Source organism: Barbus barbus, assembly GCF_936440315.1.
Source record: "Barbus barbus genome assembly, chromosome: 23".
Lineage (NCBI taxonomy): Eukaryota > Metazoa > Chordata > Actinopteri > Cypriniformes > Cyprinidae > Barbus > Barbus barbus.
Window position 1 is genome coordinate 6,683,768 of NC_136751.1, and position 27,072 is coordinate 6,710,839.

The 27,072-nt window shown below is 38.6% G+C and overlaps 3 protein-coding genes across 13 annotated transcripts in view; 2 read left to right on the forward strand and 1 right to left on the reverse strand.

Moving 5' to 3' along the window:
• The window catches only part of trip12 (thyroid hormone receptor interactor 12), a 47,439-nt gene extending 46,335 nt beyond the window's left edge, over nucleotides 1-1,104 (reverse strand). For 3 of the 9 annotated variants that reach the window (XM_079373977.1, XM_079373976.1, XM_079373972.1), the window contains exon 1: nucleotides 1,018-1,090. The gene's annotated coding sequence lies outside the window, so the exon portion shown is untranslated. Of the gene's footprint in view, nucleotides 1-229; nucleotides 365-1,017 lie in introns of those variants that run through there. The other 6 variants (XM_079373980.1, XM_079373978.1, XM_079373973.1 and 3 more) reach the window with 5 other exon arrangements.
• A 42-nt stretch (nucleotides 1,105-1,146) lies between these two features.
• fbxo36a (F-box protein 36a) lies at nucleotides 1,147-3,006 on the forward strand. The gene is made up of 4 exons (XM_079373702.1): nucleotides 1,147-1,623; nucleotides 1,867-1,975; nucleotides 2,057-2,229; nucleotides 2,458-3,006. The coding sequence occupies exons 1-4, from the start codon at nucleotides 1,528-1,530 to the stop codon at nucleotides 2,647-2,649; spliced, it is 570 nt and encodes a 189-aa protein (XP_079229828.1). The 5' UTR covers nucleotides 1,147-1,527; the 3' UTR covers nucleotides 2,650-3,006.
• A 4,150-nt stretch (nucleotides 3,007-7,156) lies between these two features.
• Nucleotides 7,157-26,274, forward strand: zbtb38 (zinc finger and BTB domain containing 38). 3 transcript variants are annotated; one of them, XM_079374310.1, is made up of 3 exons: nucleotides 7,157-7,470; nucleotides 7,914-8,061; nucleotides 21,569-26,274. In XM_079374310.1, the coding sequence occupies exons 2-3, from the start codon at nucleotides 7,942-7,944 to the stop codon at nucleotides 25,259-25,261; spliced, it is 3,813 nt and encodes a 1,270-aa protein (XP_079230436.1). In that variant the 5' UTR covers nucleotides 7,157-7,470; nucleotides 7,914-7,941; the 3' UTR covers nucleotides 25,262-26,274. The 3 variants fall into 3 exon arrangements, with proteins under 3 accessions (XP_079230436.1, XP_079230437.1, XP_079230438.1); XM_079374311.1 differs by lacking the exons at nucleotides 7,157-7,470; nucleotides 7,914-8,061 and adding an exon at nucleotides 13,364-13,593; XM_079374312.1 differs by lacking the exons at nucleotides 7,157-7,470; nucleotides 7,914-8,061 and adding an exon at nucleotides 19,828-20,914 and having other exon boundaries at nucleotides 21,259-26,268.
• Nucleotides 26,275-27,072: the final 798 nt, after the last annotated feature.

Genomic DNA, 27,072 nt, shown 5'->3' on the forward strand with positions numbered 1-27,072 from the left:
AGACCGACAGACAGCCTGACATTAGTTTCAAGTGCTGAATAAGAAAAATCGTCCAGTTTGTTTTAAGCTGTCTCTGGTGCTAACGCTGTTAGCGATGCTAATCTGCTGAAGGGACGAAGCGTGACAAGCGATTATCAACAAATAACCGGTCTTAATTACAACCGCGAAGACAAAACACAGTATAACATGAACAATCATCAATATAGTACTAAAAAGAGACAGATTGTACCGTTGTTGTCAGTATTTGGCCTACATATGGTAAAGCTAAAGAGCGAAGCCGGTCTCCTGTCGACGTGTATGCGGGCAAGATCAGGTCAAAGTGACTGAAGACGTAAACAAACTACACTAATCAACATTTCACCTGGACACGACTGGATAGCACAGGGAAATCATCACTTGTGACGGATGCAATCTTCCTCCGTTTCAATCAGACGTTTCGTCACATTACCAATAAAGAAAGAAAGAAGGGGAAATAAACAGAAACTTGTTTTCAGTTCTCGTTAACGTTACCTTCTAACGTTAGTGTGTGGGCCATTTTATTATTATGAATATCTTAAAAACCTCTAAAACGGCCCATACCTTAATAAGCTAACAGAAAATCAGTCGTCATATATGTTGTACTAGTCAGACGCTGATCTCTCGGTTTCATGGTTATAATGTCCTGTATATATATATATATATATATATATATATATATTACAAAGGGGATGTAAACGAGTCTCAATTCCCTCTCGATGCCTCGCAAACGTTATTAAAAAGATTCGAGTGGTTTATTGTATCTACCATTACATTAATGGCAAAAAGTGTCCTCCTTAAATATATAAAACTAAAAAAACAAACAAGGGAAAGAGGAAAAGGGCTCGAGGGATGACAAATGGAAACCATTTTTTCTTTCGTCTGGCTTTTCTCACTCATATTACACGGCTCCTGATTCACACGAAGCGCATAGGATGTAAGACGATTCCCGGACATTGAAGTTAAATATTTATGTGTATATTTCGGTGTTGTTGTAATTACCTATTTGTTCCAGTGTTGTAGTAGCTGTTAGACACAGTGCAGCAGCAGCAGCTTTACCTTCATCAGCTGAGCGACCTGCGAACTGCCGCGTCACCTCCGCTCCCACAGCGCTCCGTGCTTCCGCCACGCACTACTTCCCGCACGAAAAACAACGATTTACGACAGCAAACGGTGCGGTAAAGCCTTACCAACCACCGTGCCGACGATAATAACGCCTATTGAAGTTACTGCGAACGGGTCGTTTCATCATTAACCCCGCGCTTTATGATTTTATCACTAGTGCATCAGCTACGTTCGTCAGGATTTCATAATATCAATCCGCCAGGTCGTGACCCCCCCGCAACCACCATCTTAAAATAAAACGTTCACCTTTACATAATTTTAAGTATTGTTATTTTAGACTGTTTATCGACTAAATAGATGTGAATACACATGCATAAAATCGATTTGCGTAGGAAAAGAGATTATTTTGGTGTGTTTGTTGTCATGGTAACCACTTAGCGTCAAAATATGGCGTCTTTGCTGAGTGAGATACTGTTTGAAACCGCAGGACAAGGCCCACCTCCCACTAAAGACTTCTACCAGTTTGTCATCACACAAAAGGAGGTATTTAGAAGTACATGAAATGATGATTCCTCTGGGACAAATATTTAAATGTGGTGGTCAATTTTTGCATTACCCGCATTGCAAAAAAGCAATAGTCTCTCGATCAGCAAAATGTATTGTGATGTTAAATATCTTGTCATCAGTTAATAAAAATACCAGTGTTTATACATTTCATTTTCTTACAGCTGGGATTTTTGTTAGTCATATTAGGCATAATGTTTTCTAACCCTTAATTGTCAACAGGTTATATGGAGGTGGTGGAAGATTTCAGTTCGGTCTGAATTCAGAGGAGCACCACCTGGAGAAATAAAGCAGTTCCACCATGACTTTTTGAATGATGCAAGATTGCAGGGTAAAGATCCAGCTTTCGTTAGTCTTCAGCTAAATTATGTCATTTGAGTTGTAACCGTGAATGATATATTTGTGATTTTAGAGCAGCTAGCTGCAGTGTTTGGCACCAGGATTCTGGACTACACTTTGGCTCTGTGTCGAGGGCATGTCGACTACCTGGAGCGTTTACCTGACAAGCTGCTCCTTAAAATCCTTTCCTACATATCCTTACAGGACATTGGCCACCTCAGCCAAACCTCAAGCAGGTTTAGGAAGGTTAGACCAATACCCTGTCCCTTTCTCCTCTGCTTTTTGAGCGACATGAATATTGCATATAAATCAGATCATATCTATGTAACTGATGTTTTAAGAACATTATAAGAATATAGTGCAAAGGAAAGCATCACCACGGATCATAAACTAAACTTTAACCTTTGTCATGCATTGTTTGGGCTACAGAAATGATAGAGTATGATTTTTATTCATCTGTTAATGTGTGTCCAGCTGTGTAACTCGGAGGAGATCTGGAGGCAGGCTGTGATGGGTCATTGTGATATGATAACTGAAGACATGGAGATGCTGGCGAATGTCATGGGATGGAAGAACATCTTCTTTAAGTTTTACTATAATAAAGAACATGACAGCACAGCCTATCCTGCAGAGGAAGAAGACAAAGCCAATACTGAATCTCCATGAGCTATTAAAACAACTCCCAGTCAGTCAGAAAGACAATCATATGATCTTAAAGTGTTCATTAGTCTATTTCTGTTTTTTCATGCTTGCATGTATTGATAAAAAAAAAAACAAGTTTTTGAAAAATTCTAATTCAGACCAGTTGTGCTGTGCTATGACCACCAAAGTATTAAATATTCAAGTGTTAATTTTATCTTTTTAATGTATGCAATCCATAATTATTCATGTAATTCGTAAGTATTGTGTATATTCACTATTTCTGTCACCTAATACTGCTATGTTTTATCGCACTCTAGTTTGCCCTCATTAACCGCAATGCAGAAAGCAGATGGCACAAGTTAATAAAGTGAGCGAATGTGCAAAACCAATGAAACGAGCTTTCACTCTAGAGATGGTTCAAATAAAGTGCACAGTAAACATTAAATCACTCAATAAGATGAGCCTTACTTTTTAAGTGTAAGTGATTTTGAAATGAGAAGTCAGAGTATTTTTAGATGATCTATTTAAGGAAAAATGCCTCGTTTAGTTTAAAAACATACAAGAGACAAAGGAAGTCAATTACACACATTGCTAAATAATAATAATGATAAAAAAAATAGTTCACTGAACTCACATTAATCCATTGTTGTCACTCCATAAGGGATAAACTGTCACAATCTGGTGTTTAATGACATTGACTTGAGAAGAACTTTACTAGGTAAAAAGGAAGTTCCCCAACATATTTTTATTGAAATATATTATACAATATTTAATGGCTTTTAAGCACTGTGTAAACAATCAAGAAATCCAGTAAGCCTTGTGCAGGTTGTACTATCATTTGGCCTGTAGGTGGCGACAATGACTGTCTTATGAGTGATCCACTGATTCAACCTCACTGATTAAAATAGGAATCAAACACCACTACTTGTGTGTTGCTCAGGAAGAAAAAAACAGTGGTTGATGAAAGTTACTTTGTATTAATCTATTGTTTATTGAACTGCTGTATAAAAGTATTGCCGCATTCACTTTATCCATACTACAACCCGAATTCTGGAAATGTTGGTAAGACATGTCTGATATGATAAGACATCCCTTTTATAGCTAATCATGTTACAGACCTGATGCCAATTAACTTAATTAGTTGCTAGATGTTCTCCCAGCTGAATCTTTTCAAAATGTCTTGCCTTTTCAGCCCTTTGTTGCCCCCGTCCCAACTATTTTGAGATCTGTAGCAGGCATCAAATTTGAAATGAGCTCATTTTGTGCATAAAATTGAAAAATATCTCCGTTTAAACATTTGTTATGTTATCTATGTTCTATTGTGAAAAAATCTTGGCTCATGTGATTTGAAATTCTTTTAGTTTTCATTTTAATCAAATTTAAAAAAACGTCCCAACATTTCCGAAATTCGGGTTGTAGTAATAACAGTATTACTGACTATTAAAGAGCAGCCTGATATTGCTCAGCTATAAAACTGAAACATTTATAACATGTCCAGACTTGCCATTTCACAGTCATCTCTTGTATGAATGTTAGTCAGAGTGTTTTTTTTGTTTAGTTTTTTTTTTACCCAGAAGTTACATCATAATATATATATATATAGGATTTTATTATTAAGGTCATAAATCACAACCATTATTCTAATCTAAGACTATTTGGCCTGAGTGTTTGAAACCATCATACAAAATTACTACTCATGAAAACACAAATTTGTTAACTAGAGTTCTGACTCAAAACTAGTTATTGAACCAGCCCTTGTAAAAAGTAACAAATTAGTACATAGCCTACAGTTGTTGTTTTTTTTAACTTTATAATTAAGAAACACGCACACACACACACACACACACACACACACGTTTGTTTCTGTGAATTTCCATAGACTTCTATTACTTTTATACTGACCAAATTATATTTTCTATCCCCTAACCCTAAACCTACCCCTTACAGAAAACCTGTTTGCATTGTTACACTTTCAGATAAACATTATTTGCTATTTTTAATTAATTGTTTTACCTTGTTGGGACCGCAGGCCGGTCCCCACAATGTCAAAAATGTCAGGTTTTACTATCCTTGTGGGGGCATTTGGTCCAGTTCACACACACACACACACACACTTGTTTAACATACACTGACCCTGTAATTAGGTTGTATTTTCATACTATATATAGGTATGTTGTCACAACAAATTTGAGAAGAATGGCCTGGTTTTCATGCAACTGGATTTTTTGACTCTGAGATATAGCCTGTGTGGCCCTTAGTCCAAGTCTGCCATATTAATAGCTGAATATGAAGTCAGATATCTATAAACAACAGTGTTTAACAATACACTTCTGTCACGATTCAATACATGATACTGATCTCACAATATGATACTCTCACAATACCATAAACAAAGCCTAAATAGAGTTAAATGGCAGGCTAATAAAAATCACAGTTAAAGTGCTGTTCAATAATCAGAATAGAAATAATTACGATTCTGCTTAGCTAAAAATACCATGTTAGACACATATGCTTGCACTCTGTACCTGACTACATTGTTTGAAGGATTTTATTTTAAATGAGCTTCGGGTTTTACCATAATTGATGCAGTCTTTGTCTTGATCATTATTTATATGTGAATATATATATATATATGTGTGTGTGTCTTCTGTGTAAACTATACATATAGCTACATTTTTGCATCGTGATATATTGTGACACAATGTATTATTACAGCCCTAATAAAGAGCCCTCATGAGAGAGAAAAAGAGGATATACAAAAGAAACATGACAGGGAAGAAAACTACATTTTCTATTTTCTTATATTGTTCATTGACAACTGTAATGCTATTTATAATCTCCCTAAAAGTGTAAACATTGAGTCTACCAGGCCATAAAATATTTAGGGTATCACGCTCTTTCCAGCTCAACCAATCACGAGAGTCTGGGGGCGTGGCTACTGTAGCAGGCTGAGCCAGAGGCTGTTTAGACGGAGTGCGGCAAGATGAGAAATTTAGATTCGGTTACAGACTTTTACTTAACCTTACTGAAAATACGCAGGGACAAACAACAGATAAAACAAGGGAAAAACACTCGCGGTGCTCTTACAAGATGGAAGAATTTGATGAAATGCCAAACCTGTGGAGTTTCTTCTTGAAAGGTAAGGTTAAGCTAAACTTAAGTTTTTGTCACGTTAGGACTTTACTGTCAAGTCGCAGATAAAATAGTAAGATACTGAAAGGAGAAAAGTAGCTGTAGGGCTGTGATGAGCACAAGGAGTTATATATACTCTTTCTTTATGTAAATCCGCAATTGTGTTATTATCAGCTACATACAGGACTTCACTTTAGCAAAGGGGTAAATTAGGGTTAATCTAGGTTACACATTTTAGGTAATGTATTCTGAACACCTTTTAGATTACTTTTTAAATCAAACTTTTTTAAAACTTAGCATTAAATGTACCATATTAATGGAAAAAAGAGAAAGAATATATATATATACATTACACCAGGGTTTCCCAAACTCAGCTTAATGTGAGAACTGTGGGTTTGTGAGTTAATTAATAAAATAATCTAAACACTTGAAAAAAATAATTAATAACAAAAATAATATTTTATTTGTTTGCCTGCATATCAATGTGACCATTAAACAACGTCAGATAATTGTAAAAAAAATAAAAAAGGGTTGTTAAATTATTGAAATATTAACTATCATAGAGATGTTGCTCATAAACATTTTATTTTGAGGGGTTTTGACTGACAAAAAAGTTTGGGAATCCCATGAAAACAACAATGACATCACATGTCCAAAGTATTCCAGGTTTGAAATATTTGTCCCAGACTTCCAGAATCAACAGTTATTGAATTTCACTGGATATGATGAGGACAAAGTGTTTTACCAGTGTTTAGTAACTTTCATAATTATTTGTTTCTATCATGATCTAATTGCTTGAAAGGTGCTTTCCCCCAAAATTCAGAAGCATGATTTGGAAATGTATTTGTAATAGTTAAAGCTAAATAATATGATACACAGTAGGATATTTAAAAATTAAAATTTAAGAGAGACAAAAGAATAATTAGGGAGAATCAATAAATTATGAATAATTTACTGCCATTGTGTAAATAATATATAATTATGCAAGCCATAAAAAGTAACTGTAATCTGATTATGAGCATTTTAAAATGTATCATACTCTAATTACAACTACTTAATTTATGGAATCTGGTTACGTAATCCAGAATACATGAAATCAGTTACTACCCAGCACTGTCAATAATATGCATTTAGAAATCAGACACCGTTTACTTTCTAAATGCGTCTTATTGTAAATTTCCTCTTAATGCAAACTCATTTCTATATAGTAATAGTGATACTCGACTTAGTAAACACCCACAACAGAATTCAATTATTCATCTGTGCTCATCCTGACAGAAATATCTACAGAGTCCAGAGCTTGTAACCGTTTCAAAACCGTTTGAGTGGAAGCCCAGCTTTCCCTCTTTTTCACTCCGTTGCTTCTCCCTCCCTTTTCCATTCCCTCCCTCCCATCTCTCTCTCAGTACAGGAACTCGATGACGCAGCAGCGACAGAGGCCTGTGGAACGATTGCTGGGCTGAGAGAATAGCAGAGAGGCACTGCTTTGGCCGGACTTGACACTCAAACACACACACACACACACACAAAACGGCACAAAGGAAGTACTGCTGAGAGAGAGCAGCTGATCTGGCCCTGAAGGAGAAACTGTGCTGCAGAGTCTCTATCCTTCGCTGTCCTCTCAACCATGGCAGAACTAACTGATCTCACCCTGGGCCAGACTGTTTACATCTACAGCTACTCAAATATGGAAGAGGAGAAGGAATAGATCAGGTATATATCAGCCCCGCTCACTCGAAACTCTTTTTCTCTCTCTTACTCACGCTACTAACACACAGAGAGATTGTGAGCTGTTGTCCATTAATGCTGACTAAATAGATGCGCTAAAAGTGTTCCGCCGTGGGACTAGCGAGGCGATCGAGTGGCCATGAGTGAAATGAGTGTGTTTGTGTGTGTTAGCTTGTTTTGAGTATATACTGTGGGAATCCATCCAGATGGACGTTCCAGAGACAGTCGTTTGAGTGCGTTTCTCTTGATTACGTTCCAATAAAGGCGGGCCTTACTGTAATAGTGACATAATAACATTGCAAACAGCAAAAACCCTAAATGTTATCTGCACTATAATCTGGGTATTTATATAACTTTGCAACTTTTAAATGATCACAACATGAAATTTTGTAAAATAGTCAAAAACTCATGCATACTACAAATTGCAGGACTGGATCACGTACTGAGTTCATCTGCATGATGACCACCAGGAGGCACATCAATGTAGTTCCTCGCACAGACCCATATTTAATCGCACCGACAGGGACCAGAGGAAAGACGATCTCGATTATGAGGAGCGGTATGAACAAACGTCAGGTTGGTAAAGGAATTTTAATCTTACTGCGTTATTTAGAGCTTTAGTCACTTGATAGCAGGAAATGGAAAACTGCAGCCTGCCTTTATGTTTTTGCTCCAGGAAGACGACAATATTATTGTGGTTATACTATGTGATATTCATGTTTGATTTTCATTTGTTTGTCTTTCGTGTATTCACATTTCAGCTGAATAGCTGACTGCTAGAATTTGGTTTCATGAGCAGCAATGTTTCCATCTATAATTCATTACAAAACACTGCGGCCCACATATTGACCTAGGCCTCATCTTGATCGTCAGAGCGATTTATCATAGTGCTCAGGTTGTTTTCTTTCACTTTTTTACGTTATACTTAAGGCCATGTTGGCCTTGAATGGAAGATTCATGCTTTGAGCTCATTTGTACCGTGGTTTACTGTAGGCCTCACTTTGACAGGCCTCTGATGTGCTAGCATTTTTGATGCTTTCAGGGCCACAACCCACACATATTATTGAGTGACAAAGAACAAAAGTACTTCAGCCATGCAGCACTTGTCCGCTAACGGTTCACTGCATACTTGATATGACTCAGTGATGACTGTTCTGTGGCTCGTATGGCGGAACTCCTTACACCCCGAGGTTATTTAGAAGTAGTGTGTCGCACTGCAGAAAAATTCACTGCAACCATTTTTTTTTTCAGGGGCAAATCACTTGCTACAACAAAACAGTCTTCAGCTTTTCTTTTTATTAGGAGTTCTGGCAATACTAGCAGGAAGTGCCCTAACCTGAAATAGATATGTTATCTATAATCTGCTCTGCCTCTCGCGTAAATATTCTTAGAATATACTAGTAAAAATGTGCTGTCCCTCCAGTGAAGAAATACTGCCAGCTTTGATAAAAAAAACCTCCAATATCATCCTTTATTTTGTAAGTTTATTTTAAATTTCATATATTAAAATATATAATACACATATACATTTTTAAAATGTATACACATAACAAAAAATCAGAACGCAAAAACAGTAATATAAAAATGAAATATAGCAACAGCAGTATTATATTGCTGTATTTATGAATATGTTATTAATAGTGAATAATATATAGCTTATTAATAAAGTAAGTAAATTTGGTAAAAAAAAAACAAACAAATGGCCCAATGTTAATACGAAGAATTGTTTGTGGTGTTTTACCTGTATTTTTAGTTATCTTGTAGTTTATAGTTAAAAGGAATTTTTGTAACCTTAAAGGGATAGTTCACCCCAAATGAAAATTCTGTCATTAATTACTCACCCTCATGTCGTTCCAAACCCATAAGACCTTCGTTCATCTTCGGAACACAAATTAAGACGTTTTTGATGAAATCGGAGAGCTCTCTGACCCTCCATACTAGACAGCAACGCAACTGAAATGTTCCCAGGTCCATAAACGCAGTAAATGCATCGGTAAAACAGTCCATGTGACATCAGTGGCTCAACTTCAATTTTGCGACGCTACAAGAATACTTTTTTTTTGCGCCACAAAAACAAAATGAACACATGGACCGATGTATTTACTGCGTTTCTGGACCTGGGAACATTTCAGTTGCGTTGCTGTCTATTATGGAGGGTCAGAGAGCTCTCCGATTTCATCAAAAACGTCTTAATTTGTGTTCCGAAGATGAACGACGGTCTTACGGGTTTGGAACGACGTGAGGGTGAGCAATTAATGACAAAATGTTCATTTTGGGCTGAACTAACCCTTTCATTTACTCACCCTCATGTCGTTCCAAACCTGTAAGACCTTTGTTCATCTTAGGAACACAAATTAAGCTTTCTGACCCTGCATAGACAGCAACTGATCTGACATGTTCATGTTCATGGCTAAGAAAGGTAGTAAGGACATTGTTCAAATAGTCTATTGGACGTCAGGGGTTCAATCGTAATGTGCCGTGGTACTCTCGTGAACGCACAACGACTGACAAGGAAGATAATAAATTGTTGAATAAAGCTGTTATTTTTGTTTTCTTTTTTTGCGCACAAAAAATATTACATGAAATACAAATAAGTGATTTTATATTTCAGGGGTCCCACTCTGTTTGACCAATACATTTCCTTGACTTTTGCTTGAATTTTATAGTACTTGCAGTTAGTATATTTGGTCCCACTTTATATTAGGTGGCTTTAACTATTATGTACTTACATTTAAATTAATAATTTGATACAATGCACGTATTGTGTATATACATGCTTTTACATTGTACTCGTATTTTTAAAAATACCTATATGTAATTACATCTGTAATTAATTTCTGTAAGTACATTTATAATTACACTGTTGACCAATCCCTTACACCTAAACCCACCTGTCCCTAACCCATATCCCACCTCAATAGCAGCAAAACTGTTTTGCAATACAATATGAACACAATAAGTACATTTACTTATTTATTGATGTAAGTGCATAGTAGTTAAGGCCACCTAATATAAAGTGTGACTGTATATTTATATAACTAGATAATATAGAGGACTATTTATATTACTTGTATGTATATATATATACACACACACACACACATTTACATTTAAATATTTACTAGTACATAAGTATCCAGTATAACAAAAAAGGTCTTTGGAACGTGGCTTAATGGATGATTTGGCGTTTTATTCCTTTGAGGACCAGGAATTGTCCCATTGGAACAAGTTATTAGCATTTTCTGCCCCATGAGCTATTTTAACACAGACAGTATTGTGCAAAATATAGATTCTCGATAGATAAGCTGATTAATTTGCATGACTTGCCCAGGCCTGAAAATCACAAAATCATAGTTTTCCCGCTTTCTAACAATTGTGGGCATGTTGCTATATGACATTTAAGACGTAACAGAGCGATGTATTCAAAAGATCAAATAATTTGATATTCCTAGATATGCATAAGGAAACTGAGATGTTGTGGGCTGGATGGTTCAGTGAACAATCTAGTCTATGGTTCTTATTTCACCATCAGTGGTTCACTTATAACACAACCTGGGAGCTGAACTCAGGCCAGAGCACTAGTGAATGCAGCCTTTGTTACAGCAGCTTGTCTTCATGGCACCCAGGTAATCAGCACTCAGCCCTGTTTCCAGAAATAACCGCTGGTATCTGGGCATTAGGTTCACATGCTGCACCACGAGCTGAAGGAGGCGGCCTTCTGCAAGCTTTAAAGAGACACTCCGCCAACTTTAAAAGCAAGCCTGGTACATCAAATCAAGAGCTTATTAGATGGAAAATGAAATAAATATAGTGAAATACACCCTTCTTATTGAAGCTATCCACTTTGAGTTCTCATTTAAATGTGGACATAGATTTAAGATATTGAGAAAGATTAAAACAAAGAAAAATGCAAATCAAGTAATTTTGTGACTCTGATCATGCGATTCTTAAATGCCAGAAGGTCAAATTTTATAGCTTCTATTGAAGCACAAATGGCTCACATCATGATGGAGAACATGACCATCAGGTTTTGTTCAGCGCAAGTTACTCACACTTGTTATGCTGATAATGTAATTTATAATGACATTGCTACATTAAATTACAGAAGAATGCAAAAATGATTTTTCACCAGTGGGCTTAAATTTCAGATTACAAGGAATTTATTTTTATACAGTGTCCATTATAATTGGATTTGAATGAGATTCAGTAAAGTTGGAGTATGTGTAATCTCCTGTGCCAGTCTTGGATGCCTACGCTACAGCTGTGGGTGCAGCATCATGCAAAATCAAGTTTTTAGTTACCAGTGCCCTTGTGGAAATGCCTTAATAGCAGTCAGCCATGATTAGTTTATTATGCTAGTGAAAGTTTCCAATAAAACAAGGGTTAATTGAGATGACGCAAACGTGGAAAAGTTTTTTAGGCTACTGATATGACTGCAGTCATCTCATATAAATCATATATTTTAGTACAACTGATGTTATGAGTAGGCCTAAAAAAATTATGCGAGAAAAAATATTCATATTATTACTTTGAGTAATAATATTACATTTATTAATATTAGTGTGATTAAAATATGCTAGAAAACAGACAGAAGCTTTAGAGGGGGAAAAAAAGTAAAAGAAACGTAGGTATTCGCATTATTTATATATAGTTTTTATTTACAGTCTTCACCCTGAATAAAGACATACCCAGTTTGGGCCATGAAATATAATAACCCATGCAGATGGAATGTGAAGCAGCGCCTCCCTGTCCATTTTCTCCCGTTGCCTCCCACCCGTCTCCTCCCTCTCTCGTGCTCTCTGCAGCACAGCCGCATCCCTTTGCATCAATCAGCAGCCATGTTGAAGGTGAACCTACTGTCCTCCACCACCTTTCCACTTCCTCATGATCTCTTGTTCTCCCTTCGATGCTCTTGCACGCTCACTCTCCGTCAACATCTGTATCTCAGTTTAATGTCTTGTCCTCGTAACCTTTTGCTGAAACCTCTTTCTAGTGGTCTGCCATGTTGTCTTCCCCACGTCTTCCTGTCCTTGTCTTAAATCAACCGTTTCTGCTTGCTCATGCACTCTCTCATCCTCTCTTTCTCCTCGGCTGCTCGCCCTCCTTCTGCTTGATATCAGAAATGTGCGATGGAGAAGCAGACTGTGCAGTCTCTCTCGCTCTCTCTCTCTTTCTTTCTCTCACACCCACCCACCTGCCACTACAAAGATGCACGCATAAAGATGTCGCTGCAGCGGTAACGGTGTTGCTTAGACATACCAGCAAATGTGCATAAACACGTACTGGACTAGAGAAAAGCATGTTTCATTAGGTGGGCAAGGGGCAGACGGAGAACCCGAGCATGTGTGCGCCTGTGCATTTAAATTCATAAGCTTTTTTTGGAGGAGTGAGGGGGGCTCATCTGAAATAGCACCACCCGGTCCGCCATTATTTATTCTACGTGATGGAAAATGTCAAAAGCTGGCTCGCGCCAGGTGCCGTTTTTGTTTTGACACCAGTGGTTGCGTTGCTTCATCCACCTCGCACGCCATGCAAGCGCTTCTCACGTGTTAGCACGCTGATCCGTTTTCCCCACGCGCTCTCGTTCCGGCTACTCTTTTGCAGTGGCTAATGAAGTTGCAGTGCTTGCTAGCACGACGCATCTCTTTTCCGCTGGTAATAATGCACAGCAGCAGAGCTGCCCTGCCCGACTATTTATAAACTCCACAGTGGGCGAAAAGACCCTGGTGGCCAGCTAGCGAGCGTACGGAAGGAACGAGCCCTATAGCGGGGTGCAGTGGAGCAGACTGATGCCCCCTGCCACCTCTGGACCGGGAGTCTCACGCAGAGAGGGCACTGGGACTAGGGTGAACCAAAAAGAGAGAGTGTGTGTGAGAGAGAGAGAGAGAGAGAGCAAGCTGGATAGACTTATAGGAGAGACTACGATCGCAGCAGAGAGCAGCAAGTGATGAGTTGCAACACTCAAAAAACAAAAAAGCTGCAACACTTTCGCCTGCAAATGAAACATCTCTTTCAAGCCATCAGTGCATCACAGGAACAAGGAAGGTGTGAGCGATGTTTTCCGCTCTCCGTCCACTGAAGCGATTTCTCTGATTAATTGAAATAAAGGTACGTTCAGCATGCTTTTGCCTCCAGTTTCAAACAGACACAGTCGAGCCCGTTTTTGCAGGGCACCGCATCAAGATTCATGTGGTTTTATCTGTAAAAATGAAAGCTAATGTTTCGTTCTTTGTCTGACTGGACATTTCATACTCGTAGACAAATTTTCTGCACTTAATAGTTTGAGGGAAGGCAGGGGATTTTCATTTTTTCGCCATTTCGCTCATCTGGTATGGTAAGTCATGTTGAGGGTGTGGCAGGTAGATAAAACCACAGACAACAAAAGACATTTCACGCCTATATAAAATGCCTTACGGCATTAAACGAAAGCTTCGACAACTGAAAATAACAAATAGCACTTTTAAATTTAGTGGGGGTTTTTTCACGTAAAAGGGCCCTTCTACTTAAATTAGCATTGCCATCCAGATCTGTGAATCTATGGGATGTGATTTTGACTGCGTACTAGTCTACTAAACACACACACTTGCACACCCACACACACACACACCAATACAGATAACAGTGATCCCCAGCGATTGTCCTCAGCTTCTGCTAAATGCTACCAGGGCTTTCCAACATGGCGCTATCTGTAAGAACGGTTCGTGTTTCTCTGGACGGAAAACACAACTGCCTGCTCAGTCGCCATTCATACAAATCCCAATAAGTGCTGCGCCACAGCATGTTGCCGTGACAACGGAGGCCTGTCAGACAGGGAGCAGGCGGATGTTTTCCCAGCTATTAAGAGTGGTCTGCCTCTCCCGTTTAGCGCTATCATACACAAACAGTACAGATTAAAACAGATCTTGGGCAGCATCTTACTAACAAATCTAGCACGTTGTTACATCCAGACTGTTTCAGCTGTTGTTTAATGCTCAGTAAAGGTACAGGCTGAATAATAATGCTGTGTCATGATGTTTTTGATCAGATATGTTAGATGTCTTCTTTGCGGTTTGGTTGTTTCCTTTCTCATTATGAGCAACGCATAATGCACCAGGGACCACAGAACAGCTTGAGGAAATGTTCTTCAAAACTAGTTTATCTGTTCAGAAACTGAGCGCTGAGCAGACAAGGCTTTGCTTGTCAGTCATTTTAATATTGATAATTAATAATGTTCTCAGAATTTAGACTCTAAAATCTATAATCGCAAGTCCGAACAAGATCAACCTCCACTGTCTAATAGAATATTACAGGCGGCCATTTTACTTTGTACCAAAATGCTTTTGTCGTGGTTTCAAAATGGCCGCTCTGTTGAAAGAAAACAACCTCTCAGCAGAGACGCGCAACCTTTACCTTATCGCCAGACTTGCATACATTACTGAAAAAACAAAACGTGTGCACATTGCAGAGCGTTTATGCTAAATACATACTTGAACATGGTCAATTTATTGCAAATTCTCCACAATAACAAAGCGTAACTTTCTACAAATGATTGATATATCCCCCTCGGACCATCGATTGATGCAAAGTTAAAGTGACCAACATCTGAGCATGCGTCTAAAAAGCATATTTGGCAATTAAAAAGGTCGTTTGTTTTTTTTATTTAATGAGCCACACAAGGGGCCCTGGAAATGCATTAAAATAACATTGCAGTGACTTGTTTGAATAATAATGTGGACATTCCATGATCATCACACAGAAAAGGGGGCATCGTACAGAAAAAGAGCAAGACAGAAGAGAAAGTAGTGCAAATGACAGACAAAGGGAAAAACAATCAATACTAAAAACTGTTATATTTTGATGGTGCATTAGCCTGCTGCATCTGACATATATCCACTTTGCAGCGGCAGGTCAGTCTTCCTCCTGGGGTGAACTCGAACTGGAAATAGATAGTGAGAAGCAGAAATGGGTCAGCTTGCTAGGATAGATATTCAAAAGCTTTTGTGTTCCTGTACCACCAGGAAGATGTAGAATCTGACCTTTGTTCATTTCCTCATTGTGCTACTATGTAGATTAGTCAGCTAAAGAGTCAAACAAGTTCCACGCACTTGGTCGCTGACAGAAGAGAAATTTGAAAGGACTAAGTCCGCATATGCTATACAAATACTGTCAATAAAAGACAGCATCTGTTATTATTCTGTTTTATGTCTTGTTTTTTGCTTATCTGTGTCTTTTGCTTATCCTTTTGTCTCTGTCAAACGTTTCCATCCCATGACCTAACTGTGTTCAGCTGTGTTGTGCTCCCTCATTAGTTCTTGTTTGTACTGTATATAGCTCCTGTGTCTGCCTGGTCTGTTGTTGCCTTCGAGTGCACCTGGTAAGATCTTACTTCAGAGTAAGGAAATCATAATCACGTCATATCATCTATTTAAGTCTGCAGTTGTCAGAAATAAAATATAGATGTAGCCATAAATAAATAAATAAAATAAAATAGTTGTTACAGGTATGGTATTTTATATTTTTCATTTCACATTTTATTTCAAACTTTTACAGCTTTTTGTAGAAAACAAATTTATTACATATATTTATGAGTTATAATTAATAATATATAATTATAATTATATATTATTATCCTTGATCTTTTCCTGGCAGCCTGAATCCAGGAAATAACTTGAAATAATGATGTATCAGGTCATGTTATTATTGTTTTTGGATTTAGTTTTTCTATATTCTGTGTTTAAAAGGGATTCTTCAGCCCAAAATAAAGTCTGTCATCATTTAATCACCCTCACATTGTTCCAAATCTCTGTGACTTTGTCTTCTGGGGAACATTAAAGAAGATATTTTGAGAAATGCCTCTGTTTTTGTCCATAAAGTCAATGGGTTCCAATGTTGTTTGGTTTCCATTGTTATTTAATGTTCAGCAGATGAAAAAGTCATACATGTGCAACAAGTTTGGGTGAGTAAATGTGGGGCATCGTTTTTGAGTTAGAGTATCAGGAAGAGTAATTTGTTCAGGAACATACAGATGCTTGAAGGTGAAATAACACTGTAAAGGAATGGCATTATAAGCCTTTACACACCAAGCTGATGCTGATGAACTAGTGGCGACAAAAGCAGACTGCGGGGTCGGCTCACATCAGCAGCGTCCAAAGTTGCCCTGACACACCAAGCCGACACTCGACACCCGACAGCCAAGTAGCACGTCCCTTCTGCGCTTTTCTCGTGCACTGGTTCACCAGCTGAACAGCCAATCAGAATGATCAGATGGCCCAACCGACCGATGCCAATTCATCATGTGGAATCGGCATCGACGAGGACCAACTTCAGCAGACGGTGTGGAACACACTGAGAAAACTTAGTCAGCCAACGAACAAAAACTGCCCGACGGCCGACCGTCGGCTTGGTGCGTACCAGGCTTTAGGATCTAGACTGCCACGAAGCAAAAGTCTTCTCATTGCAGCAGTCAGGGCCAAGCTAAGCCTAACGCAAACTTACCAGTTTGACTTATTATATATTAATATATCATATTAATTTGGTCACATGGACAAGCAATCTATGAAGGTTAAGCAAGCTCAGCATGAACTTTAATATTCATGAGTTAGACCAGGTCAACTTCAGTCCTAGACTTAGTTCACACTGCAGGCTAAAGTGGCCCAAATCCGACTTTTTTTGCCCAAATGTGACCCATATCTGATTTTCTTATGACAGTCTGAACAGCACAAATCCGTTTTTCTCAAATCAGGCCCAGGCCACTTTCATATGTGGTCCTAAATCGGATACATATGAAAACCATACGTGCCATGCCATCATGTTTTCAAAGAAGCACAGCAGACTCACCAATGACAAACATGCTGAAGCTTGTCTAGTCAGGAACACATCAGCAAATACAGACGATAAATACATCATCCCTTGAATAGCTATTTTTATGCTTGGCCATTGAGCATTATTGTAGCTCAAACAGTTTAGCATGGTGCTAGTGACACCAATGTAATGGGTTTCATTCCTAGGGACAGCATGAACTAATGAAATGTACAACTTGAATCCAGTATTTGCCACTTTGGATTAAAGAGTCCATCAAATGCATAAATATTCATCTAGATGCATACAAAAATAGCCTACATCAGTTTCATTTAGTGTCACTGGTTCCACCCGTTCCCATGCCCTACTAGTGCTGGTTTACAACCCACGTCGGCCATTTGTATAATGGCATAATGTCTTGATTTTGAGCAATATATTTTACTCAGTGGAAGTGCTATAAAGGACAGCACTTTCCCAGCCATGGATTCTTGCTCACTTCCTCTAGTAGGCAATGGGGGTCATAGTGTATCTTTCACCACATGCCTTCATGTGTAGAGCAACGATGAGCAACAAGTCATCATTACAAACATAAGTCATCATTCAGTGAACCTCGCTGCCCTAAAAATAAATACCAAATGGAGATGAAAGTGCATAGGTCTGTGGAAAAAAACTACATGAAGCACTTTGCAGGTCCTAAGTAGTCTGCTAGTAGATCAGAATTGTTTCTTACATTGTTTAAAACTCATGACCAATTGAGATCTTGCTATCATCTTGGCATATTTATAGGATATTGACCAAGCATCTTTTAGTGCGAGTTGAATTTTTTTAATATTATAAACAGGATATAGAAGGGTGGGGAAGGTTTTGTAAAACAGGAAGTCTACTAGTTGCTACAAAATTGTCTGTCCAATTCTTGAGCTGTACTACGGTTCACAATTTTTAAATGGTACTCATTTTACCTGACAGATCTGAATGAATTAATGTTCTGAAATATCACACTAGTGTCTGTGACTGCTTTGAGCTCACACAAAAAAGGACTTTCAGAATATTGTCATATTCTTTGATTAGTCAAAATTACTTCAATACACTTTCTGCCTGTCGATCCTTTCATGTGTTTCTGTCTCTGATTACAGTGGTCTTTGTGGTATAGTGGTTTATTTGCAGGGCAGGATTTTGAAAAGAGCTGTGACTAAGTCTGGTGGATATTCCAGGACTAACATACACTCCAAGAGAGTCACTCCACATGATTTAGTGATTAAAAGTTGAAACTGTTTAGACACGTTCATCCAATATAAATTAATGGTTATTTCTGACAACAGACCCCAGTCAGATGATACCTACCTCATATTTTCATCCAAACATAATTTGGATAATAAAACATTTTTAATTTGTATTCATTTTGATGTATTTCTGTGTATCACATGTGATGGATTAAACTATTCTAATGCTGCCAGGTGAGCCATCTCCCACAGCCCAGGTGTTAGCTCCTGAAGCGGACAAAAGGAGCGTTCTCAATGAGTCATCTTGTATGGAACATCTCACCTTTGCTCAGTCTAGACTCTCTTTGATGACTCTGCCAGGTCATACCAGGTATAGCAAAGGATGAAATTGGTTGATGACGGGGTTATCTGACTATTAAGTCTATTTTTAGCCAGTCAGAGAGGAAAAAAAAGGATATTTAAAATATTGGTGTTAGAAAACATTTTGTTTGAAGGACTGTATTTATTGAAGGACTGTTCTTTGTTTTTCTGTGCAGTTGTTTCTTTGTTTTATGCTCTTCTTTGTGGATGTATCTATGTGTGCTTACCTTGTACAAAGCAGAGATGGGCACTCGAGTTAGTGACACGGACTTGAAGTCGCATTTTTATAGACTTCAGATTTGACTCAGACTCGACCTGAAACAACTCCAGACTTGACTCGACTTGAGGAAAAGCACTCGTGAATATTTAAGTTTTTATCCTTATACTTATATATTCAAAAAGGCGGGCCGCATCCGCATCCTGGCATCCATCTGGACCGCGAGTCGTAACAGCAGCACCAATTTAAGTGAGCAGCATGTCAAAACTGTGGAGCGGATCACATAACAAGCGCTCAGGGTCGTTTATGGCAAAAATATTTCAGCGCTGTATCCTCTAGTATTTTTATCTAAAGCCAAACATGCTTTATTCAAGCCCTTTTATCGGCGCGGTTATTTTAACAACAGCAGGAAACAAAACAATGCTGCAAATATAGTTATTTTTCTTACTATCTATTTATCTATAACCTATGACTGACCGTTCAAACCAGATGTGACAGGGCGTTTCTGATCTACATTTAGCATTATTAATCTGTAGGCTAAGAACATTTCAAAAGAATGGTGTAGCCTAATTATAATTGGGAAAATTGTTGTTAGATGGCTAGGATAGAACTTAAACGTTGAAACTGCTAGTTATTTTTATTTTCCGGTCAAGATGAGAACATTTTTATTATTGTAGCTACATTGTTTTTAGTAGATAATGCTTTTAAGTAAGATATTAAAATAGTATAGATTTCAGGAGGAAAACGCTGAACAGATATTTTTTTTCTGTCACATGGCCTCACATGTATCTAAATGTAGAAATAGAATACATGTAAAAATGTATTTATTTTTGTCCGGACCTCTGCTTGGAAGAAAAGAGGCCGCACCTCTTGGAACTTTAATTGAATACCCCTTATATTATAAAGAAAAACTTTATTTGTATGGTTTTGTAATATCTGTGTCACAGGGTATTTCCTTATGTGTCATGGTAGATCAGACTCTTTTTTAATAGAATTTGATTACAGAAAAACTGTTTTTGACACGGTAATGGATTAAAACATAAGTAACAGGCTGGATGCATATTAACCTTACATCCTAACATCTCTTTTTTTACAAAGCAGATCATAGATCATATATTTTGTCTATAGCCTATAAAACAGCTTCATAAATAGGTAGATTTCAATACATGAGGATTCTGAATGGGATTTTTTAGCGAGGCATTTAAATGACTTGAGGCTCGACTCAGACTTGTGACCAAAGACTTCAGATTTGACTCAGACTCCAAGTTAAAGACTTGTGAACATCTCTGGTACAAAGTATGCTTCTGTAATCTTGAGAGCAAAAATAAACAAGAGGAAGCTCAGATCAAGGTAGCATGATGAGGAGAAGACATGAGGGTAGTATGAGGACTAGTACGTGGTAGTACGCAAACATCCTCAGTAATCTCTACTGGCTTCATCTTTACCTCATTTCTTTGCATCACAACAACATCATATGTAAGATGAAATATGCATCTGTTTTTGCACTATACCTGTATAATAATTGAATATATTACAGTTTGGCTGTTGATGTTATGAACTAACCACATCTGCTAAAGAATGTATGTTATACTAACTACACTGGCTTCATTTGATTCCTGCTTTATAGACATGTGATGATAGCAGTTTAAGAGATGAGTCATGCTGCCATCTAGTGGTTTGATATGATTAGATTAGAGTCGTCTATTAATTAAACGTTTCTTTTCATTCTTAGTTTAAAATGTCTCCTTGCTATTCTACTGTCTTTTTATTAATAGTTAAATGTCATGTTGTGGTCAAATATGTATTTGTTTAACATGGTTACATTTTTTTTTTTTTTACTAATTACCCTAATGTTGTTTCAAACCTTTATGCATTTCATGGTGACACTATTTTAAGGCGTCTTTGTTACACAGGTTACATGTATTTACTATTATAATTATGGATAATTGCATGTAATAAGTAACCCTAAACCAAACCCTAATCCTAAACCTAACCTTATAGTACGTACATGTATAGTTAATTAATATTACTCAGTACTTAAAGGTATAATTAGACTGTAACAATGACATTTTAAAATAAAGTGTAACCCATTTCATTCTTCTGTGGATCACAGTGAAGTTTCTTCTTTTGTGCTCTGCAGAAGGAAAAATGTCATACAGGTTTAGAACAACACATTGTGAGGCTGGGAAAATAAATTAGAATTTTTTGGGGTGAACTATACATTTAAAGGGTTACTCCACCCCAAAATTAAAATTTTGGAGGTGGAGTAACCCTTTAAGTCATCATCCTCCATTAACACAGCGTCTTGTTATTGAATATTATTGACTTGTTATTGAACAGTGACTAAGTATACTGAATACCTCATTAAACTCTCAGTAAAACAAATTATTGATGTTCAGAAACAGAGGTGTTGTGCTATTAAATCAAAGTATCTATGATTTTTTTTTTTTTTACCCAGATTTAAAATATTGTTTTTGTTGTTTTTTACCTGTTTGTTTCTCCTCTGCAGATGACTGTGGTCAACCCCAGCACTCTTGGTCTGGTGGACAGTTCCCACCCCCAAGCTGTCCTCAGTCATCTTAGTGAACAACGTTCACAAGGCCTATTCTGTGACGTAATAATCGTCGTAGAGGATGTCAAATTCCGGGCTCACCGCAACATACTGGCTGCCACAAGTGGATATTTTCGTAATGCATTCAAAACGCCTGAGGTCTACACATCCAGCCAGGTGCTGGAGCTAACAGACCTGAAATCTGAGGTCTTTGCTAGCATCCTGAACTTCATCTACAATGCCAGAGTGGAGTCAAGTAGTACAGAGGACAGCAGGTCTTTGGTGGCAGCTGGAAAGCGTTTAGGAATTCCCTTTCTGGAGAAATTGCTAGACTCTGAAAGGCAGAGCTCTGGTCTTTTACAAGACCAAGCCTCTGCAGGCTGCGCAAGATCAAACAGTCAGTCAAAGTTGGCAGACACATGCACACTGAAAAAAGAAACCCTCAAGCCTGAGGAGTTAGACTGCTCTAAAGGCCCAAGGATCACCAATGCTTTCTCCATTACTGAGGTTGAGGCAGTAAACAACCCATTTTCTACACTGGATCACCGTAACAAAGTTACCGAGGGACTTGAGGAAGGGCATCTTCCTTCTAGCTCCCAAGATACAAGCATATCACCCACAGAGAGTGAGCCTGCCAATGCCCTAACTGAGCACTCATATGCAGTGAGCCAGGGGCAAGAATCTAAAGAGGTTAACCAGGAGAATGATAACAGAACAATCATACCTGTCGTGCCTCCAGCTAAGACTTTGGTTACCCATAGACTTGGACCTATAAAGAAGCGTCGTATACATGGTAACGGTATTCCGCCTCTCTCAAGTGAGCCAGTTGCAGCTGTGCCCACTATTACAGGCACATCTGCAGTGGAAAAGGCTACTGTTGCTCCATTATCTTCCTCCCAGTTGTCCTCAGATGCAGCACCAGAGATACATTCCAGCCTCGATCTGTTGCCACCACTTGACATTACACCCCCTCAGGATGCAGAGCCTCCCTGCCTCAGTCCTCAGAATACACCCAATGTCTTCTCCACCTTCAGCTGCCAGCAATGCCCTGAGACCTTTAGCGACTCAGCGCTTCTCACCATTCACATGCAAATACACAAGAGATTTGTCAGCCATTTGTTTTGCAAGTACTGCCGTAAAAAGTTCATGCATCTGAAAAGATTGCGCAATCACGAGCAGGTTTGTGTGAAATCTCTAAAAGGCCCATCTGAGTTAGAGACAAATAATAAAGATTCTTTGAGAGTCCCAGTCTCTAATGGTACATCTAATGCAAATACCGCACAACACTCTTTACCTCCACCAGATCTCCATATCCCTTTAAATTTAGAACCCACATTGACTAGTCCCCTTGAGATGTCTCAGGATAAAGTTAATGGGACCTTAAAAACAAATAGCACTTCAAGGACTTATAAGTGTTCTGTATGCAAACGGGCTTATGTGACCCTTTCTAGCCTAAAAAGACATGAGAATGTACACTTATGGCATAGAGCCTATCCTTGCCACTACTGCAACAAAGTTTTTGCTCTGGCTGAATACCGCACCAAGCATGAGATCTGGCATACCGGGGATCGCCGGTACCAGTGCATTTTCTGCTTGGAGACCTTCTTGACTTATTACATCCTCAAGAATCACCAGAAGACCTTTCATGGCATTGATCCACAGCTGGCTGTCAATAAAAAATCAGCAAATGGTGGATTCAAGAGTAGTGTCTACCCCATAAAGCTTTACAGGCTTCTCCCAATGAAGTTTAGAAAGAAACGTTACAAGTCATACAGTCAGACATACTCTGAAGGGATCGAGGGCAATGATGAGTCCTACAGTGCACCTCTGGGCAGCTGTTCTCCCAACACCCTTTTTGACAGCACAGTACCGACAACTAATTCAGATGTTGTTAGTGGTCAGTCCTTATTTTCAATGCCAGTGACATTCATGGCCACTCCAAAAATGATGGCATCAGAAACGCCTCGCATCAGCTTTGACAAACCGTGTGACCAAAACTTAGGATTTTCTGTGCCATCTGAGACAGACCAACCCCTGAAAGATCTCTCTACTGATTTCAGGAAAAAGTCTGGATTTGATGGAAAAGGGTCACCTCTCTTCAGTTACAGATTTACAGATTCTTCAAAAGCAATACAGAAAAACGCAGGGTCCTCTCTGATTACGCATGAAAGTGACAGAGATTCTCCAACAGAGAAAAACACAGAAAACAGCACAGACATTCTTCCATTCCTCAACTTACCATCCGTGTGCTCCTTCGAAGGGTTGAGCAAGCTGAGTGAACTGTCAGCAGCAGCACAAACCATCGAGGACATGGCTAATCAGCTGCTGCAAGCGAGACCTGAGAGCATAACAGCCGATCAAGCGCCTAGTGAAAAGACAGAAACATACATTGCTAAGCCTGCATGTCCAGGCCCATCAATTGACAACCAAGTCCTTCCCCTCTGCCAAATAACTGTGAAAATTGGCAACGAGGCAATTGTTCGACGGAAAATAAAAGGCTCAAAGCTATTTCCAAAGAAGAGGAAAAGGAAAAGCTGGAGACAAGAGGGCATAGGTCAAAGAAGCCCTGCAGAGGAGAGTATTGGAAGTCCAAGTTTGAGAATGAGGGCAGACGTCACAACCTCAGTTACAGAAAAAGAAACATATGATGACCCAAATGATCCTGAAACCGACAAACTATGGCGTCCCTATTACACTTATAAACCTAAAAAGAAGAGTAAGAAAGTGAAAAGAAAACGAACAAGGATGAAACATCTGAGATGCTACACTAGGCCCTTGTCACCTGAAGCCAATGAAGACTTCAGAGAAACACCGTTCTGTCCAGACAAGAGGATCTCAGCAGACAACTATGGGGTCAGGAGGGAGCCAAGGCATAGCAGCCAAAAGGAAGCTTTCCCCTGCCACAGCTGTGAGAGTTCTTTCGCTAGCCAAACCTCTCTCAGCATGCACATCATCAGCTGCCACCAGCCACACTGCAGAATATGTGGTAAACAATGTCCCCCTGAAGACACATCCAGCACAGCTGGGTCCACTGGAGAGGATAGTGGTGACTTTATCTGCAAGAGCTGCACTGAGGATGGCTCCTGTTTCAGCTCAGATGTGACGTCCCCTAGCCTGAGCATGGAAAAGCGCTATAGATGTTCTTACTGCCCACAGCGATTCCTTTACCTTGCCACCAAGAAAAGTCATGAGAAAAAACATCTAGAAAAGTCAGGTAAAGGACACAATTGCAGGTATTGCTCAAAGGTATGTAAATCAGCAGTGCTGTTGAGTGTGCACGAGAACAAGCACTTCAAGGCAGAAGATGGAGAAGATCCAAACATGACATGTAAAATAACCAGTTCACTTTCTACAGGTAAAGAGCGCAAAGGACCGATCAAACCCGAGCCTTGGGAAAGCATGTATACCAGCTCAGAGATCAAGCCAAAGATAGGGGAACCTATAGAAACTGAGGGGAATTATCCTACAATCGACAGTGTCTTCAAGAAAACATCTTTGTCATTTCCTTATGCGGCAGATAGGTCTTTTAGTCCCCTTTCCCCAGAAATAAAGAGGAAGACGTCCAAGAAAAAAAGCATTTTGGAACGTTCTAAAGGATTTGGATTTGAGGGGCACAGACAGGACTCTGTAATATGGGGACAACAGGATTGACCTCCCAACACAGGTACAACCAAGTAAAGTGCTGACTCTGTCCAATCTGTCAGCCAAGAATGCCTGCAACCAAAGGAACTTCCCAACAGCCAACAGTTGCTCAATTCAGAACAGCATTTCTGCAAAGAGGAACCTTGTTTTCACACCCACGAAAGGAAGGAAATGCATCTCCTGCTGATGTCACAGAATAATGACATAAGTGACAGGGCAGGCCTTACAACGTTTGAAAAATGGAGAAAAAACGCACATGAAAGTATAAGGAGGTTGGCGTAGTGACTTTGCATTCAAGAGGACTTGTGAGATGTATATATAGAGTATTTTTGGTCGTTCACAAGAAATACTATTGGTAGTTTTCCATGTTTTTCTATGAGAAAAGAAGTGGTTTTATTTTTCTACGTTTTTATTTGTCTAAGTCAAGTGGATCTTCCCTATTCCATTGCTCATTGTGTTGTACTCTATGCATCAAGTAAAGTGAACGACTAGCAGCACCTTACAGTAAAGATAATTGCGAGTGATTGTACTTTTATCGTAACATAACACCAATACCACCATTTCAATCTGTTTGTTGCACAAAAATGCATTAATAACTGTGCTGATTATAGTGATAAATGCTAAAAATGATTTTCCAGAATATACCAAATGTTTTACCTTTCATTTATAAAATTACATAATTTTGTGAAATACTTACAACAAATCATGAAATAAAAAAATACAGTAACAAAAATAACACAACTCATCTTATTAAGTATATCACAATGTTTTGTTAAAATTGTTGTAATATAGTAAAATGTAATAATGTTAGCCACAGTTATGGACTTATTAAATTTAACACAAATGAAAACAAGGCTGCGAAAGATCGACGGGCAGTCCATGCAATAGGATGATGTATTGAGAGATTATTTAAAATTACACGTTTACATATTACAAATATGTCTTTTTTTTTTTTTTTTGCACAGTATGTTACAGTTTCCTTGTTTTCATGTGTGGCACATTAAAAACTGCATCTACCATTGACTAAGGTTTATTGCAATGTTGGCTGGGTTTCCTCAATATCAAATGCCAGTTTTCTACAATTGGAACACAATTGCATTAAACTTTTTAAATATATTATTAAAATCGATAAATAATAAATACAAGAACCACGGAGAGGATGACTCAGAGAGAGAGAGCCAGAAAGAGAATGAGTGAAACAGAGCCCAGAGCTCCTCTTCCTCCTGAAATTGCAGACCTGTAAGAGCGAACTCTGTTTATTCATTCAGATTGTCTCTCTCGCTATGTCTTTGGGCCTCCATGCTGACCATCTGAGAAGCTCATTCCAGTTTCTCTGTCGGTCCTCCACACAATGCCGCATTCACAGTGTCCTGTCTGGGCCCACGTGACACCAGTGCCAGATGTTCTGAACTCTCCACCACCGTCAGCTCCTCTCGGAGATATACTGGTAGCAGGTTTGTGCCCAAAACCGAAAGCCTATCAGTACAATGTCTGTGAAGGTTTTCATTCATTCCAGGTCATCAGGGGATGTACCCAAATTTTGTTTTACATTTTTTCAAAAACTCCATCAACTACTTATCTGTTTTACATGCCTAATCCATCAGAAAACATCTGCCAGTCTACTCAGATATTAGGCTAGTGAACATTCAAGTGGAGATTGTCATACAAAAACAATACATATGTTACAAAGGAAGGAGTAATTTTATATTAAACACAATGCTCTGACATTAATTTGACAAGTTTACAAAAGCAAAGGTGCAACACTTCATAAGTTTTCATTTTACTCCATAGTTTAAATATGACGCAGATCATATATAATG